The following is an 18185-nucleotide window of genomic DNA, read 5'->3' on the forward strand; positions in this document are numbered from 1 at the left end:
TTTGCGTCCTTGATTCATTTCTTGCCCCCAAGGGTGCACGTCACATTCTCTTCTACCCACAATTCGCCTATTCGCAGACGTCTGTCCACGTAAATTCACCCAACACAGAAACTTACTCGCGGGACTTTATTTTTCGAGCAAAAAAATGCAAGTAAAATAAAACAATGGCTTTGCTTCCAAGTAAATCCGTGTCTAAATAGCACTCAACGTATATTTCTTAAATTAAGCAGACAGGGCGACGTGCACTCCGTTTATACGTGGCTGGTATATGTATATGTAGATACGTGCATAGAATATATGTAAATCCATAGTCAGGTACCTACCTACATGCATATGCATCTCCTTTTCTTTGGTTATCGACCCGTTGAATATTTTACAGTAGGTCGAAGATGAAAACTCCGAAAAAGCTTGAATACCATAATGAAGCTGTTTTAAAGCCTTTCTGGATGAACCGTAATCAGACCTAACCTGACATCCGACCACCACTCGTCCCTGTGAATAGCCTGGATTCTCTTAAAGCGTTCAGATTGACTTTAGCACAGCTTTAAATTCCTTGGCTGGAATAAACGAGTATTTCACATTTTTTTATCAAATAACGCTGGAACTCTGCGAATCAAAATATTTTCGATTCGCGATGGGAAAAATCGATTTTTCATATGTTTTCAGTGAAATTGATATTTCAAATTTAAAAATACAGGTTAAGTGAATTTCTTAATAATCTTACGTACGATAACAAGGCACGTGGTGAGGATAAATGGTACTTTTTTTGTCACCGACGAAAAGACACACTTACACGATACCTGGTAAACTCCTAGTACGCACTGTACGTTACACTGCTGTACTGCAAAATGGAAGTTTGACCTAATGCGGTTAAAAGTACAGTCGTTCTGGAAAATTAGAAATAACAGAAATATCCTAGGGGCAGATACTATCGGGAGAACGAATTAGACTAGGGCCGTATATTTCGGGGCTTTTGCATTGTAGATTTAACCGGTGAGCTTTAGGTGGGATAAAAACAAGAGAATTATGGAAAAAAATCACGGGGTTCTCGAGAGTCGAGTTTAATATTTATTTCTTCCTCTCGTCCATTGTTTTATGGTAGAGGGAATTTACTGCGAATAATAATTCATTAATTTAATAAATAGGCCTTTCGCGTATTCTGCATGAGATTGCCTATAGGATTTGTTCTTTGGTATTTTTAATTAATTTTACTGGAATACTGTATTGACGAAATTCAATGGTTTACGGGATCACACGAAAGCGCGTGTAAAACTCAACGTTATTAGGAGAAGTAAAATTATTGAGTTTTCAAAATAACACCCGCGTTGCTGTATCCACAAATTTTGATTCGGTTTGGGTGGAAAAAAAAATCATTGATTTCATTTTTATACTCCAAATTTTCTATTTGAAAAATACCGCCGAAATTCATAAATACCGCTTTTCACTTTTCGCACAAGCTTTATGCTTTGTAGCAACGATTCAGGGGACCCACGTGCGTGACACAAAAATCAAGGAAACGAGAGTCGAGAATTATTACGAGTTTATTTTGTCGAGAGATTTTTTTTCCTTTTTTTCCTCAGTCGCGTGAAAGTAAGTAGTAAAACATCCCATCGTAAATGTCCTTCCCCAAGGTATCTATCTTTGTGAAATTCTCTATTCTGATAAGAAAACGAATTAGGTATATCCCAGTGATCGTAAAAACGTCAAGTCCTGCCGGATACAGCGAATGAATAACCTGCTGACAGTGAAGCCGAGTATGTAAAAAATTTTGTGAAAAATCCGAGTAACTAGATTGACATTAATATTTACTTGCTGATTATGCATATACCAATATGATGGCGCAAGATGAAAGTGATAAGAATAATTGATTAGGGGTCAAATGTCACATTGAATCACGCCTTGGGCATTTACAAGTGTCTGATATTACTTCCAACAATAATTGTAATTCTTAATTAGTTTCAATGTATAAAAATGATCAGTTCGATAGTACGTGAAGCTAGGCTACGAAAAATGTCGAAATTTCTCTATAAAGAGGTAAAATCGTGAAATTGATAAATTCAAAATTCCAATATTACCAAGATACAACTTCTACCTTAGTTACGTAACCATGGCAACCCTGATTGTTATTTCTGTAAAAAGCGTGAAAACAGAATAAACAGGCTAATCACTTCCTTCATTATCATTGGTAAACCCTAGTGGTAGCTTTTCATGAATGCACAAAGTAAACCATCTTCAAGTGAGAAAGTCATATATGCTTACAAGTTGACTCAGACCATACTCGGGTCAACTATAATTAACTTGCTATGTATTTAATCTAATACTCGCCCATATCCAAGCAAAGCAACAGTTGGACGTTCGATATTTGATATTCGCCGAAAAAACAGCCGAGTATCGCGCGATCGGCATATATCGAAGTACAAAATTGTGACCTAGTCGTTACGTAATTATTACTGGGTGTTTTGGTACAGGGATACAAAGCGAACCCCTCTCAACTTGAAATCCAATCTTCACTCGGATGACGTAAAAAATTCACTGACCTATCCATCATGCGTCTATCAGCCCTCGTCATCGACTTGACGTTTCAAAGCCAACATGCTAATGGGCTGTCCTAATTTTTTCTTGCAGCTTCTTCCGATTGGTCCAGACTGACGTATCCTTACAATTAGTCCAATTAATATTCCTGTTAAAGCTACTAAGTGCCGTCATAGGTGGCCAATAACACTGTTATTGTACCACAGTCCTCGCAGTGTCCACTGGCTGCGACCAATAAGCCAGGAGTATCTGTTGACTATTCCCAAGGGAATAGAGTCTGCGTGACGTGGCGAATCCAATTTCAGAGCGTTTACGCATCTGTGGCGCTACACGAGCTTTGAGGTTATGTCAGCAGGTAATTGGAACGTTGGTCAGCCCGTGTTTATCGAATATCAATGGCACCAGGATTCCTCGCAGGATTCTCGTTAAACAATCCGAATGAGATTATTCTGAATTTATATCTTTGAAATTTGATTCTGAGACAATGGATTGGCATTGATATCTCAAAATAAAAAAAAATTTCTATAAGATCCAAAAAAAAGACGTCGTTCCCTCGTCTCGATAGTTCCCTATATGCACAATTTCCTAGAGGTTACGTACGCCCCTGGTAGAACGTGTAGCATTAAATTTTCGTAAAATAATGTTACCATGCACATAATGCATTACTTAGACGGAGGTAAATAAATTGTCAAAGGAAACGTCTGCCGGGGAGTAAATTTAATGAAGCTTTAAAAAAATATGAGAAACCTCGCGTAAGGAATTATTTACAATTTTCAATTAAATTACGCCTCTATCTGGCATCCTAACCACGATAATTAATGTACGTGGAATTTTAGGTTAAACTATGTCACAGTAGGATTACTCGTGTGTACCGCTATATGTAGTAACCCACTTGGTTGGTCTATTACATTTTAGGTGTATATGCAGATAGGACAAGGTACAAGCGGATGGCATGATAATTATCGATCCCTGAGAGTAACAGCTTTTGGCCATTTCACGGATTGCTTGATCGGGCCAAATATATATAGATATATCAGTTACACTGTTCAATTTTCATAAATAAATTAGCTGCCTCATTTAACTCCAGACATTATCGTGTTTGGATGATCACGTAGCAAACCAGACACGACGCCAGTTGTGTATTACCTAATTTTCATAATTTTTCAGATAATTCATAAGGCCGCGAGCGAGTCCGGGTAATGTGACGGTGTTAAATGGCTTGGGTGACGTTTCGATGAAAAGTCTTGTTAGGTAATAAATTTTCATTAAAATTCTTCAGCGATAATGATATTCGTTCTTATTGGGAGTTGACGTAATAAATTTCGAATTTTTTTTTTTTTCAACCAGACGACTTTTTTTTTCTTTTTCTTTGCTTAAGCCACCTTTGCTGCTTTGGCGATTTTCGTTATCCTTTTTTCTTCTTGGCTCTCATGTCTTCTCGTACTCCCTTTGGTCCTTTATAATCTTCCACGCACTTAGATCTTCCCGATCCCCCTGTGCTTCCCATTCTTATGAGGTCATTACTTCGGTCTCTGCTGATCCAGCTTAAAGACGGCTGCTACCACGTCGGACGAAGTGAAGTCAGCTGGGAATTTAACGGTTGAGGTTTGGCTGCCTCGCTTGACTCTGATGGAATATGCGGAATGCACGTTGAGAAAATTGAAGCTAGCGTCTGGCGGGAAATTGTATAAATTAGATGAAAAAAAAGGTATTGCAATTTAAACATTAATTGACTCGAATAAGATAAAAAGTCAGCGCAGTACCGTACGCAGCCATCAAATTGATTCGCAGCTCCATTCGATACGTATAAATAAACGCAATGGTGAATAACGAAGCAAAGCTGCTGTTGAAGAAATATTTTTTAAAAAAATTTTGTTTCGTAATTATTTTAAAAATTTTATAAAAAATATCTGAATTTAATAAAAGCGCGCCAGTAAAAATTTTACTTTTACTCTGTACATGTATACCGTAAAATTCGAGTCGAGCTAATATATCAATCGCTTTACGTTACTCAATCCCGTTACTCATCTATCTCCAGTGAAAAGGTTCCCATACTGTCACCTCAAACTACGTCAATCGATATTAATAAATACTTCAGTTCACCCTTTATTGAAAGCAGATATCCATCCGCTCTGTTCTTTATTTATAGCAGCGCGATATTGCAGCAATCTATTTATCAGCGAAATTTTATTTTTCCTTTAAAATCCACCCATCCGCTAAAGCGAATCGAGTGCTCAAGAAATTTAAATAAAATTGAATTTCTTTTTTTGGGTTCGATAAATAAAACGAATTTAATGAAAAATAAATAACCTATTTTATACGTCATCTCAATAGCAAAAAAATAAGAGAGTCATGTTGATTTTTTCAAAAAATTTTTTTCTCACAAATAACACAAAACAGATTTTTAAATATTTTCAACATAGCCAACGTAAAAAATATCAATTAAATATAATATTTAAAAATATATTTCAATTACAGTGAAACTATTAAGTCAGACTATTGATTTGTGGTAGGAATAGCTACTACGTATCCGTCTCAACCCTTACTACCAACCCTTAGGGCAAAACGTGGTATCGGCAGACATTGAAAGATTGAATCAAACGGAAGATCCTTTGCTACAAGACCGATGAGATCATGGCCTTAGTAAAATTGCAACAGATTTCGATTGGCTCGTTCGAGGTTTCTAATATTAGATAAAGGAACGTAGAGGGGTTTAGAAAGAAGAAGAAGAAGGTAGACATTTTTTGTAATTTTTACGTAGTTCAACCAACTCTGATTGGATCTTTATTATATATACATATTCGCTGTTAAGAAACATTAAAGATACTGTTTACTAAATCGTGACAGAAATATGCGATTCGAATCGGTAAAGAATCGGATCGCCGACGGTTGGGCATTCCAATGAAAATATTAGAGCTCTCGAATTATTTCTAGAGGCGACGCAGCTGGAATACATCAGGATTGAATTTAATGAGATTTTATAGAGTAACGTTGCGAATGGAATTAATCGTGCGCAAAGAATTTATTAATATGACAATAAAGCAGAAAGATTTTAATGTTTGTACGAAAGACATGCGTGGAAAGTTAAAAATTAAAATTTCTTCATTTATTTTCCAACGGAAAGAAGAAAAAAAAGCCGTTCTTATCTGTTTGTTCAGGAAGCTATCCTTTAAGCTCTCCTCGTCTTGCTACAGTTAATCTTATTAAATGAACCGTGTACCGGTAAGAATGTCTTGAAATCAAATTACGTCACGTAGGAAATGAGGTCCAGTGCGCCCGAGGAAATGTGCATTGCGCAATAGTTAAATAATAATTGTACGAGCGTGAAAAATATATTTTTACGAAATATCCTAACCCTCCGGGACCCCTCTCCTCTTTGGCTGACAATTCCAGAAACACGTATGGGCAAATATGAACGTTTTCGTCCCATAGAACCTCGTAGAAGCTTTCTTTTCCTACGAGTCGAACTAAAAATGACGAATTCCAATGCGAAACATTCGTAAGCAGGTATATAGTGAATTAACGGATAAATTTCATACACAGAAATTCGCGCGGCACAAGGCAGAAGAAAAGGACGAATAAAATGAGGACTAAACGCTTGAATTTTGAGAATAAATAAAAAAATAAAAAAATATTCGCTGTACCTTGAGATACCACTCGAAGAACCCAGAGCTTCCGATCCGTAAGCCTGAAAAACTCATTGTATCCACGAGAAAATTCATTTATCCCACAAAAAGACAATTAGGATCATGTGAAAAAGTCTACGGAGACGAAGCTCGCACGTTAAAGGATCGTCAAAAGGTAATAACATGAAATCCTTATCTCATTGGTATTGAAAAAAAAAGATGATCGAACTTCGAAAGCTCCTCGAGTTTTGAAATTGGAAAATAATAAGAGAACAAGCTCAGAAAAGATCAAGAATTTCGAGCTGAGATATTTTACGCCGAGAGCAGAAACCGGTAAGACTTTTAAATTGTTTCCCGAGCCCTTCCATTCGCCGGGATTAGTCGACAATTGCACGTTACACCTATGCCGAGGAACGATTCACAATCTTAAGGTTAACCGGTAATCCTTACCAACGGCAAGGATTAAACGTCCTTTCCCAGCTTTAATTTCAACTGTCACGCAACAATCGTTCTATCCAGTTTAAATGGTAAAGCACGTTCAAGTATTCCTACAGGAGACATAAATAGCACTACGTCACTCGTGCGTTCTCAAAGTACATATATATCTCCCTCCTGATTCGGACTTTATTTTTCAACAGTAGCCACCGACAATAGAGTCTTATAGTTTCTCGATACATAAAAATTCTCCCCATCACCAATTCACGTAACTCGCAAGCCCTTAACGACATTAGATTAAAGATTGAAAAAAGACGAAAGCCCGAAGAACGCAGGAAGGAAAACAAAAAGCCTCACGACACTCGCCGTCCCCTTGAAAATAGTTCACAAGAAGATCGATTCACAAGTACGATCTAATAACAAAGAAAGCGAAGGTACGACGCAGCGAATCTTAAGGATTTCAGTAAGAAGCAAACAAAACATTCACCTCGAATAGGTTAAACGTAAAGATCCCAGCATGCCCGTATAACCATAATGCACTGCGATAAGACCTCGCATAAATTACATATGAGCCCGGGACGTCTTCCATAAAAGGTCGTTGCATCCGTGTCCGGCGTTAGTCTGGGCTCTGAAAATATTTCTATACGGCCCTTTTCAAACAGAACGTAAATCATTTCCAAGCGACGTATATACACTAAGTATTCTTACACGCAGATTCTGACACCACGCAGCCGTCCTATTCTATTCCTTTTATTATCCTTACCTTGTCTAATATTACTTCACACGGAGTTACTAAACATACTCACCGTGTATAAGCAACGCCTGTGGAGGTTAGGATCGGAAAAAGCTGCCTCCTAGGAACGACACGCGAAGACTCGTTAGCCATGTTGACGTCCTGCGGGTAAAAAAGAATCGCATAGACGCTCGGCTGAGACGATGACAGATTCACGATCGTACGTACCATTAGTCCTAGGGAAATGACATTTTAAGTCGTGTTTTCAACAGCGGTATATCAATATTGATAACTTATCACAGTCTGCCTATCTTTACGAGTATACTCATTAAACACTGAAATACTGGGTACACGCAAGGTGTCGTTATAACCCGGCTGAACGATACCGATCCTTCCTGGTTGTAACGACAAAGTTGTCTTCGATTTGCTCCGCGATGTACTGTCGACAACAAAGGTGGCTTTTCATGTACTAAGTAAATTAACGTCGAGATGCGTCGATAAGATCGAAGTACTGTAATAGCTAGACAACGGTCGAGTACGTATACCGGGTGAGTGAGCTAAAAATAATCATAGCTAAGCAGTCTGTGGTGCAATTGCTTTCAATCGGACCACCCGGTAGGTTTGTGTTTACAGAAATTTTCAACTCTTTCACAGTGCTCGATTGATTTTTGTCGCAATTACAAAAATTAATGACTTTCAGGTGGTTGTCGAGGAGTAAAATTGTGGGAGGTATGCTATTAAATTATTTAAAGTTTAATCAAAAGATTTTTCTAATTTTAAACGTCTATCGAAATTTATGAAAATTAAGTGAAATTTTATTTGCATTAAAATAAAATGCACTTTTAACGCTGTTACGAGCTTTTGTTCCTTTCCAAGACAAGACACGGTAATAAATTGGATTTGGAGTTTAATTTTTCAAAAAATCAATAATGACCAACGTAACAAGTTTATTTCAGATACTGAGCAGGATTCGAGTCTCTTTCGGAAAATTGATATTCTTTACTCACTTACCACCCACGGAGATGGCTTCTCGCCGAGGGACGAGATTTTCGATGTAAATTTTCGGTCTACGCTCCAAAGTTTATAGAGACAGAGCTCAAATTTACGAAGTAATTTCGCCTGGATATTATTACATTTACCGCGGCCCTTTTCAGTCGAGTGGACAAATTTCTAAGTGACAGCAAGTGGATGTTGTTGACAGTTGCGCAAAACTTGAAAGGTAAGCCAAGAGTCTTTTTCCACTTGCTGCACAGTTAACTAAATCAATATTTTAATCCAAGCATGTGCAACGTCGAGCGAGACGTTTTACCAAGATAAAGGGAAACAAGTGTCAGAGCTATAATTTGTTTAAACAGCACAAGTGCAAGGGTAAATCCAGATTATTGAACGCTTGTATTTATTCTGCACGTCGCACAGGTGTAGTTAACAAGATAGAAACCAAAAAATAAAAGAAAAGAAGTATAGCGCGCAAGCTGGTTAGTTTTAAGTAGTAAAGAAGAAAAGGATCTACTGTAGTATTGCCAGAGTAGGAATTTCATTATATATATTGAAGATTCCGTGAACCTTTTTTTGCGACAGACTTAAATAAAACATCAAATCTAATTCAGCACCTTTTCGTAGAAATTGGAAGCCATAAGATGTACTTGAAATTCCCAAGAGATACTCATGAAATTGTTATAAACACGATAGAGACGTAAATAAGATGGGAAAAGTATAAAATCAACACTGAGATGTTCGATGATATGAAGCCTGCGAAATATTAAAAAAAAAAAACTCACCTGGCTAACAACAAGGAAAGACTTATCGACTGGCGCAGGTTCTTTGTGAATCCAGAAAAAAAATTTTGAATTACGCAAAACGAGATGTTTTCAAGTACACGCTGTTACGTATATTTTTTAAAATTTCGCGAAATACCGTAACACTTGATTGTCGATTAGAGTCCCTCGGAGCCATGCTCGTTTCGCGTTGTTTTCTTCACTTAACTCTTTTTATAATTGCACAGTGCAAAATCCCTTATCTCGACACGGGAAAGATCGATACGAACGGACTTCGAAGTTTTATGAAAAACCTAATGAAGGAGTCCCGTCTCACCAGTCTGATCGTCTTTGATAAAAATCGTACGAGTATGGACGAATTTTATCGACAAATGTTTGAGGATTTTTACGTGCCTATAAAAAAAATTCGTACTGAGAATACCGTTCCGATTATTCAATCCAACGTTTGCGTCTTGCTCCTCGACGGCTTACACGGCATAGAAAGTACATTGAATAAGTACGAAAGTGACTTTTGGAACACTGGCAATTTTTACGTCTTACGTTACATCGCCGAGACTGAATTCTCGCTGGGGGACGAAATTCTCTATGTAAGTTTCCATGCGGCCCTTGAACGTCTGTGGAGGCTAAGAAGAATTTACAAAGTGGTGATTTCGATTGGGGATAAATACGTTTACTACGATCCGTTCGAACCGAGTGATAAGGCGGTCGTAAATGAGATGAGGAGCGACAGGAGCATGCTTGAGAACGATTCGAGTGAATTTGGTGCTTTACGAATCTCCACTCAGCTTCGTATCGATACTTTTGTATCGCGACGTGACTTCAATGGCTACAAGCTCGCTGTATCGACGTTCGAGTACGTCACGATGACAAAAATGGAAGAAGGTTATGGTTATGTCGGATCCGACCGGAAGGCCATGACTGAAATTTGCAAAATGATGAACGTCAGTCCGATGTGTCAGGACTCAAGCGAATCAACTTTTAATACTACAGACGATACATTTACCAATACGCTTCGGCAATTGATTCGTCATACCTCTGACGTTGGATTTAATGGCTTCTTTATCAAAGACTACGACATAAATCTCTTTGAATTCACGGGTTACGTAACGAGCGACAGTGTATGTGTCGTGGTACCGAAAAGAGGCGCCATACCAAATTATTTGGCGATCGTGAGAGTTTTTTCGGCTGAAACTTGGTTACTGATTATCGTTACTCATATAATTGTATCTGTTATATATTTGAGGAACAGGATGATTTTTGGGGCTGATAGGGAAAAGGGATTTTCAGGTGTTTTAAGAAATACTGGATACTCGGGTTTGATAATGAAAAAAAATGGTAGGATAAATAGATCGTCAAAGGCCTTTGGAAATTTTCGAAAGACATATGGAAACGAAGTCATGGGATTCTTTGACGCTCACCTGGATGTAAAAGGGACACATGGTAATTGCTGCAGGGGAGATCAAAGGAATAGGGGCAAATGGAATTGGTCGAAAGCATATGACAGTCCGGATATAAAAAATCCGAAGAAATCCTTTGGCAGAGTTTTCTTGATGCATCCCAAGGCGCAATTAAATGTAGATCATCCGACCTCCTTTATATGGAAGGTATTATTATCCAGCATCCAACCCTTGGAGATGGCCGGTGATCGTGTCTCTGAGAGAGTTGTACTCGTTTGTAGTTTACTCCTAGGGGTTGTTTTGGGTGGAAGTTTTACCAGTCAGCTTACGTCCAGCTACAGCAAGCCGGCTTTTTACAAGAATATCGAGACACTGAAAGAATTGGAAAAAAGTGGTGAGTAGTTGATGGATGAAGGGAGAATTATAGTTGAAAAAATAATTAATCCTATTTATATCAGGGATGGAAATCTTGACAAACTTCAAAAATCTTCAGACCGACGTTTTTGCCAATGACGATACAGCCGTTTTATCGAATCTTCAAGCTAAGTTATACTTAGTAAATACGACCGAGATGCATTACAGAGCATACGTGATGGGAAATGCTGGTGTCTTAGAGCGTAAGAAATTCCTGCCTTTTTCGATATTTGGAAGTTATCGAATGCACGTGGTGAACGAATGTCCAAAAAAATACATTCTTGCTTTCGTCGTGACAAAAGGTAATTGAGTTTATAATGAATTTAAGAAATATTATTTACAGAAATTTTATAGCCATTTTACAGGATCAGTATTTCTCCCACGTATCAACGAGATTATAGGAAGGATTCAAAACGGTGGGTTATATGGAAAATGGTTCAAAGACATGAAACCCGATATAGAAGATATTTCTACTACCAAACCAGTAGTGATCCGGGTAAATCATCTCTACATACCATTTGTAATTTTACTCCTAGGTCTGAGCTGCAGCACGATAATATTCTTTTGCGAACGCAAAGGATACGTATAACCTGAAATATTTGCATCAAGGGAACAATTGAATTTGTATGTTATTCCTTTCGACGTGTTTACTCACCAATAGTGTAATACATGATGTAAGAGCACAAGGCTACGGTTAGCGTTAAATGACGCCAAAGTCAAATACGTTGGACGTCATTGTGCGTTTCATAAATCTTCACGCTCTTGCGTTAGAGATGGAAGTTTATTTATTTTTTCCAGTATTAAAGCACTTCTCGTTACTGCACAGTGTGTTTGAGGCGATTATTCAAATGTCAAGGTCGTACCTAACGCAAGGACGGCGTTAGCAATAAAATACCGTTGAGCTCCTACCTACATTTGACATTCCTGATCTGAGCCAAGGGGTAACTAATAAATTGATAAGGGTACTTGACGACAGATTACCTTTTTATGAAAATCTTGAAACGCAGGTAGCTTCTTGTTTCTCATTTCCTTGCCAGCCAGACATCAGAAAATAAAAGCATGAGTTTTTCGTCTGCTACGTCGAACATTCGTTTGTCTATGACGCTTATGAGAACTCTCGGTCGCGCATGCGCAGTACACATTACCAAGATGGCGCCGTACGAAGCAGCAAATATGAAATTCTAAATGAGACCTTTGACAGACTTCATATCTGTTCTTTTTTCTCCTCTGATATTACTTCTTTAGATATTCCACTAAACGAAATTACATAGAGAACTTTTTAAATTATATTGATATTTCAAATTCTCGAAAGGTATTTCAAACCAGTAACCTTTGGCCTTGATGAGAGATAGACTTTTTGCTATAGTTAATTTAAACTTTCCAAGGTAGACCTTGTTCTGGTTACCACGGTAATAGCTATTCCCACGGTGGATATGCACTTTCAGCGGGAACGTATTATTTTTCAATCAAGTCTTGTATAAGAACGCCATCCCTTTTCGAACGCAAGCTTTACTGCTTCGTCCTTCTTGTATTCTTTTTCTTTTAATAAATTATTCGCGCGCTCTAATTTACCTAAGACATGGAATTATTCTCAACTAATGTGCAATAGCAATTTGCTAGCAATCTACAACGCAATGGCCCATCCATCAGAGTGGATATTACTTGTTGGTGTAAAAACTTTATAAATTTATATATTTTCACAGAAAAACTAAGCTTACACATGATGGATGTAATATTTGATTTAAGTCTTACGGATCTAGCTTCCATGTGAAATTAGCTAACCTAACCTCTGAATATATTAATATTTAATTTAATAATTATGCAACCATGACACGCATACCTAAAATATACTCTCATTTCATTTTGCAACTACTTGACAACTATTAAAAAACTGTCCTTTTCCACGCTCAATATACATTCTTTCTGCACTTGATTTAAAATTCTTTTATACTTGATACCTCGCATCTACCAAGTAACGTGGAACATGAGCTAAGGTATTAAGTCAATATAGAAGTGAAAAAATAGATCTTTTAAATTAATGGACTCGAGCACTCAACATAAATAAAAACGCATCATCGCTCTATTAAACGTGACATTTTATACTTAGAAAATTCAAGATGAAGTCTTTCCTGAAGAAGTTGATCCAACTTTTAAAAGAAAAAATGGACTCAGAATTTTTTAGTCTCGGGAGTCAATTAATTACGAACATCAACGTACGCTTAAGAAATAACAATAAAAATTATTGTATCCACATATACGTTATCCTTCGGAAAAAGAGAATTGACAAGACAAATCTAATCGTCAGGATGACATGTGCAAATCCAAGCTCTCATAAATAGTTATACTTAAAGGGGCCATCTTCTTATGGCTTACAGTACAAACACAGTCCCTTAAACATATCGCAGCACAATTGTACACAGTTATATTTTCTCAGGTATAAAATTTCAGGTTATAAGTCTCAGTAGTAAATACTGTTAACAGACATCTTTATTAGTGTTTTATATCCACTTGATATTTGTATAGGAAAATATAATAGCTATAAAGTACTGTAGCTAATTGCATCCATAGTTATCGCGAGGCAAACAATTACGCAAAGAAAGCAATTAAAAAAAAGTACAGTGCAAAATAAGACTTAAATTAACCAAGCAGTATTCTACAGTGTAATAGGAGCTTCGATAACTCGTATTTATCCGAACGGGGTATAGGAGGCAGATACTCACCGGGTTTGTTACGAATTACATTTGTTTTATAAATAAAACGTGACACGTCATCAAGATAATTTATTTAACAATATTAACTATATCATGTACGAAGAATCAAATAATAATAACGACAATAATTTTTATATTTTTTAATTAAATATACTTACATCATACTAGAAATTAGTATTGGTATGAAATTTCAAATATTCGTAAATTCAAGTAAAAATTATTGTAAAACACATCACAGGTACACATTTATGCATAAACACAGCCGTAGCTGTGCGTGTATTTATGTTTCTGGTAATTGACAATTGTGGTTGCGAACTTCGAGGGCATTTCAACAATTCAATTTCAAAGCGTCAGTCATTCCATTAATGGTACCTACGAGATTATTGTTTTAAGCAGATACACTCTGTTTGAATTAATTTTACAGAATAATGGAAAATAAACAGTCTCGGACTCTAGATCAAAAAAATGTCTTGCTGAAAGGATTGTTGGAGTAATTAAATAAAAATTAATTGATTCCCAAAAGCTTTTTAGGAAATTAATTTTAAAATAATATATTTAATTTACTAAAAAGAAATTGTGCAAAAATCATGTAATTTTCATAGTTTCTTTTTTCCAAATAATAGTATTATTATCGCGTAATTCTTCAGGGAACTGATATCACGCACGAGGCCAGTGTCAATAACCACAGAATAATATTTTCGGCGAAGATTATCGTCGTTCTTGTATTATATATAATTTTAAACGCGCAGCGCAAATTATTTCCTGATACATCGCTCGATGCAAAATAATGAATAGTCGATTATACATTAGACAGGCAATTCGATATTAGTCACATTAATATACAACTATTAAATCTGTCTCGTATCAAAATCATCGAGAAACTACGTGACGCGAAGTATCCCTTTGATAAATTAATAAACTTTTCTCAAAGTTACGCTCGAAATTACTTAAACGAGTTTATTATAAGTTCGAGATATTTCGATGAGTTTATAACTCGTAAATTTATTCTATTTATAATTATATATATTATCATCTTAAATTAGACGTATCTCGTGGATGTGGTTTGTTCAATTTTTTTTTTTAATTCGACTTGTTTAGTTTAGGACCGACGTATTCATTACAACTGTCGTTATATATTTTATTATCTTGAATGACGCCTATCTCGTGGCTCTGGTTCGTAATACATTTGTTTTGACGTGACAAAAAAAATTATTGCATAAAAAATTCTCCCCTCAGTTTACTTATCTTTCGATTATAAGGATGAATTTTTTTATTGCGTGTTTCTATCTTTTATGTCCTACTTTGATTTAGCTTCTGTATAACGGCAATAAAAACGTATTGTTACAGTTACTCTCATACCCGTTAACGTCGTAATACATTCTGTCGGTAAAACAGTCTGGTCGGCCAGCTGAATCCGAGGACAAGGACGTCACTTTAATAACAGACAAGTCGACGCTTGGGCTCAGGTTGGTCGTTTGGAAAGTCTGAAGAAAAAAACATTATAAAAGTCTGCCTCAACTTTTTATCGACAGATGAAAAGGATAAAATACGAAAAACGCCGCGACTATTTATGTACGCGCGTAAAAGGTATAGAATCTGATGTAAAGTTACGTAGGTAATACAGTTCGGATACAGCTTAATTGTATTTAGCAGATTGTGAATGACTCGGGGAATGAAATACGTGCTAGGACTATAAAAATGATACGCTATATCCTATTCGTAATAACTCTTGAAAGCTTTCCTTGTGCGTCTCGTAGGGCTCTGATTTGTAAACCACAGTAAAAAGTGGTTTTAAAAATTAAAAAAATCTCTCCCTCTCACGCCCATTTAACGAGCTTGAATTCGAATGATCTGGTCACGTGGTTAAAAAATAAAAATGAAAATTTGTATTTTTTTTTTAAATATTACTGAAGTGTATTCTAAAAGTTATTTAACTGCGATGCTTCGGTATAAATATTGAAAATTTTTCATTTATCGTTACGTCACGTAACGGTTAACCGAAAATTCTAAGTGTTTTATTATACTGCACGGTCCGAGATTATTTCGATGTACATATCAGCTCGTGTATATTTTTGTGTAAGTTAATGGGAAAGACGCGTGTGTACGAAGCTTAATCCTAAATGTTATCCCTCGCAGAGTAGACGCTTCCTTACTCCGTGGGCGATTCCGGTGAATCCCAAGACTTTAGAGGAAGAGATTGATCCGTCAGGCGTAAAGTTAGGTTTCAAAGATAGCGACCAAACGACGGGAAACGCGCGAATAGAAATTGTAGGAACGTCAGTCCACAACGGTACCGAATTTCGTTTAATAGCCCCTTGAGAAATGTAGTGGAAGTTTACACGTATCCAGTCCTAAACGTTAATTGTCTTGATTCGAAAGTGGAAGACACTTTGACTACGGAGTGTTAAAGTTCGCTACGATTCGATTGGCGAAACAAGATGGCTACCGGAAAAATGTGCACAATGTACGTATTAAAATACAGAATTTAAAATGGGCATTAGAGAAAATATTTTATTCATGGCTAATATATATTTTGGAAAATTTCTACGTACATGATGGATACTATTCGAATGTCAAATGTTTATCTTTAAGGAAGCAGAAAAGCTTCTCTTGGCGTCGGACCGAGCGAAAGTAAAGATAAAATTCTCTTTCGCACAGCTGAATACGAGTCGCGTATGCATAAATGCATAAATGCATAGGCAAAGTGCCGTACAAAGTATATGAGATGATAGTAACAAGTGACAAGCTCAGTTTCTCGTAATATAGATATACGTCCTTGTGAACACACGTCAGAAAGTTAAAGAGAAGCGAAGTGTCTTTCTAAGCATTTGGGTCACGCTTTTACAAAATTACGTGTCTTGTCGCACATATGCAGAAGAATGTCCCCGGGACGAATTAATCAACATTATTAAATCCCCTCGCTACTTACGATTTACGAGTAAAACTTTTAATAGACAATTTGTCTTCATTATACCACAAATCTTAGCAAAAATTCGTATCTCTTTTCCTATCCTCACGCAGATTGGGAAAAGTGTGGTTAGATGGAAGAGAGAATGTCGTCAGAGTTAGTTGAAAAATTTAACGCGACTGCAGCGCCATCTGCTAATTTTATGGGTAGTCTTAAGAGGCCCGTCTTAAAGCACCTACCTCTATTTTACACGTCTGTCATGTGTGTTTCAACTGAAAACATTAAAAGGTAAAATTCACATAAATCTACAGTGTAAAATGGTTCATAAGACAGATTACAAAGTAATCACTTATGAGACTGTAAAGCCAAGATCATTTTCTAAATGCATTAGTAACGCAAACTGCGTTCTAATACAGAATTCATTGGCGGACTGTTGAATGTGTTAATAAATCTGTTCAAGAACTACCATAATATCGAGTATATTGTGTGTGTATACCTATATATATATATCTTCATGTTTATATATATACACAGAGGAAAGTTATTTAGGAACAGATGCCAAGGTCTAGTCGTCACGGTGACGGAATGACGTAACTTCTGGTGAACTAGACAATAAGTCAATGTCATTTAGAATTGGCTCTTGGCTACAAGAAGCAATTGCCCTCCTGTTGTTCCGGATGTGATTAGAAAAATTGCGATGAATCTGACGCTGCCGATGTATTGACAAATAGCCAATTCGCTTTTTGGAATGGAAAAAAAAAAATTCCAGAAATCTATTTCCACGGAAATTTTGGTATCTCATTCCATATCTTGAGGTAACGTTTATTAAAGTATCAAGTAACCTTGATAACGAATGATTCTCTTAGAACGCGTGGAAATACGTAATCTTCCTTGGGAGTTTCCAACACGCCGTTGCTAGATGGGATTAAAGAGAGGAAGAATAAGTGAAACTGACGATATCTCAGAATAAAAATAAGTCTGTGCTGAACGATAAGGAAGTGTCGTCCGGGTCAGTCTGCATAGAATATCGTATCACTCCTGAACTTCTGAACCTGTTGTATCCAGGTGACCTCGATAACTGGACGATCCACGTATATAAAATGGACGACCCACCAAAGCATAACATTTGCAGTTTGAGACGTACAGCGTGTGTTGATATCGAAGAGGAATCATGAAGTTGCTTTATTTCCTTTGTCTGATCATGCTGGCCATGGCGTTCCTGATGGGAGCTGACGCCAGTGAGTATATTCCCTAACCCAAGATTATTGACAAGTAAAACATAACAATGTCTTTCGTGCTTACAAGAATGTACAGTGAGATATTTGATTAGATAAAATTTCCTTTTAAGCATTAATTATATTATTATATGCATTACAGAATGCACCGAGGCTGAATGCAGAAAATCGTGCGGTTTTGTTGGAAGTATACCTGGAGGAGCTGGTGGAAAGTACTGTGTCGATGGCTCTTGTCGTTGTTACTTGACTACATCATAAAGATCTACTCCTTGAACATTTAAAAATACCATAAACTAAGTGTCTGTTAAATGTACACTTGAGATGTCAATAAAACTTTGCTGATCATACAATACATAAACATGATCCAGTAGTAAGTACTGAGCAGACTATTACATAATATTGTATGGTTAATCAAATAA

At 36.7% G+C, this 18185-nt stretch overlaps 1 protein-coding gene and 2 long non-coding RNA genes across 9 annotated transcripts in view; 1 reads left to right on the forward strand and 2 right to left on the reverse strand.

The window, feature by feature from the left end:
* LOC107264037 overlaps positions 1-11567 on the forward strand; it is a 19596-nt gene extending 8029 nt beyond the window's left edge. The window contains exons 1-7 of one of the 7 annotated variants that reach the window (XM_025080673.1): positions 7820-7941; positions 8027-8055; positions 8283-8545; positions 8947-10892; positions 10957-11214; positions 11267-11328; positions 11449-11567. In XM_025080673.1, the coding sequence (XP_024936441.1) occupies positions 9278-10892; positions 10957-11214; positions 11267-11313 (1920 nt within the window). In that variant the 5' untranslated portion in view covers positions 7820-7941; positions 8027-8055; positions 8283-8545; positions 8947-9277 and the 3' untranslated portion in view covers positions 11314-11328; positions 11449-11567. The other 6 variants (XM_025080665.1, XM_025080652.1, XM_015731890.2 and 3 more) reach the window with 6 other exon arrangements.
* LOC107264118 lies at positions 1888-7682 on the reverse strand. The gene is made up of 3 exons (XR_001536852.2): positions 7555-7682; positions 7400-7488; positions 1888-4204 (listed from the first exon to the last, which is right to left on the reverse strand). It is a non-coding gene; the product is annotated as an uncharacterized LOC107264118 (long non-coding RNA).
* Positions 10745-13353, reverse strand: LOC107264112. Its single transcript, XR_001536843.2, has 4 exons — positions 11894-13353; positions 11568-11821; positions 11428-11502; positions 10745-10870 (listed from the first exon to the last, which is right to left on the reverse strand). It is a non-coding gene; the product is annotated as an uncharacterized LOC107264112 (long non-coding RNA).
* Between the last annotated feature and the right edge of the window lie 4832 nt (positions 13354-18185).

Source organism: Cephus cinctus, unplaced genomic scaffold, assembly GCF_000341935.2.
Source record: "Cephus cinctus unplaced genomic scaffold, Ccin1 Ccin1_scaffold0013, whole genome shotgun sequence".
In the NCBI taxonomy this organism is placed as follows: domain Eukaryota; kingdom Metazoa; phylum Arthropoda; class Insecta; order Hymenoptera; family Cephidae; genus Cephus; species Cephus cinctus.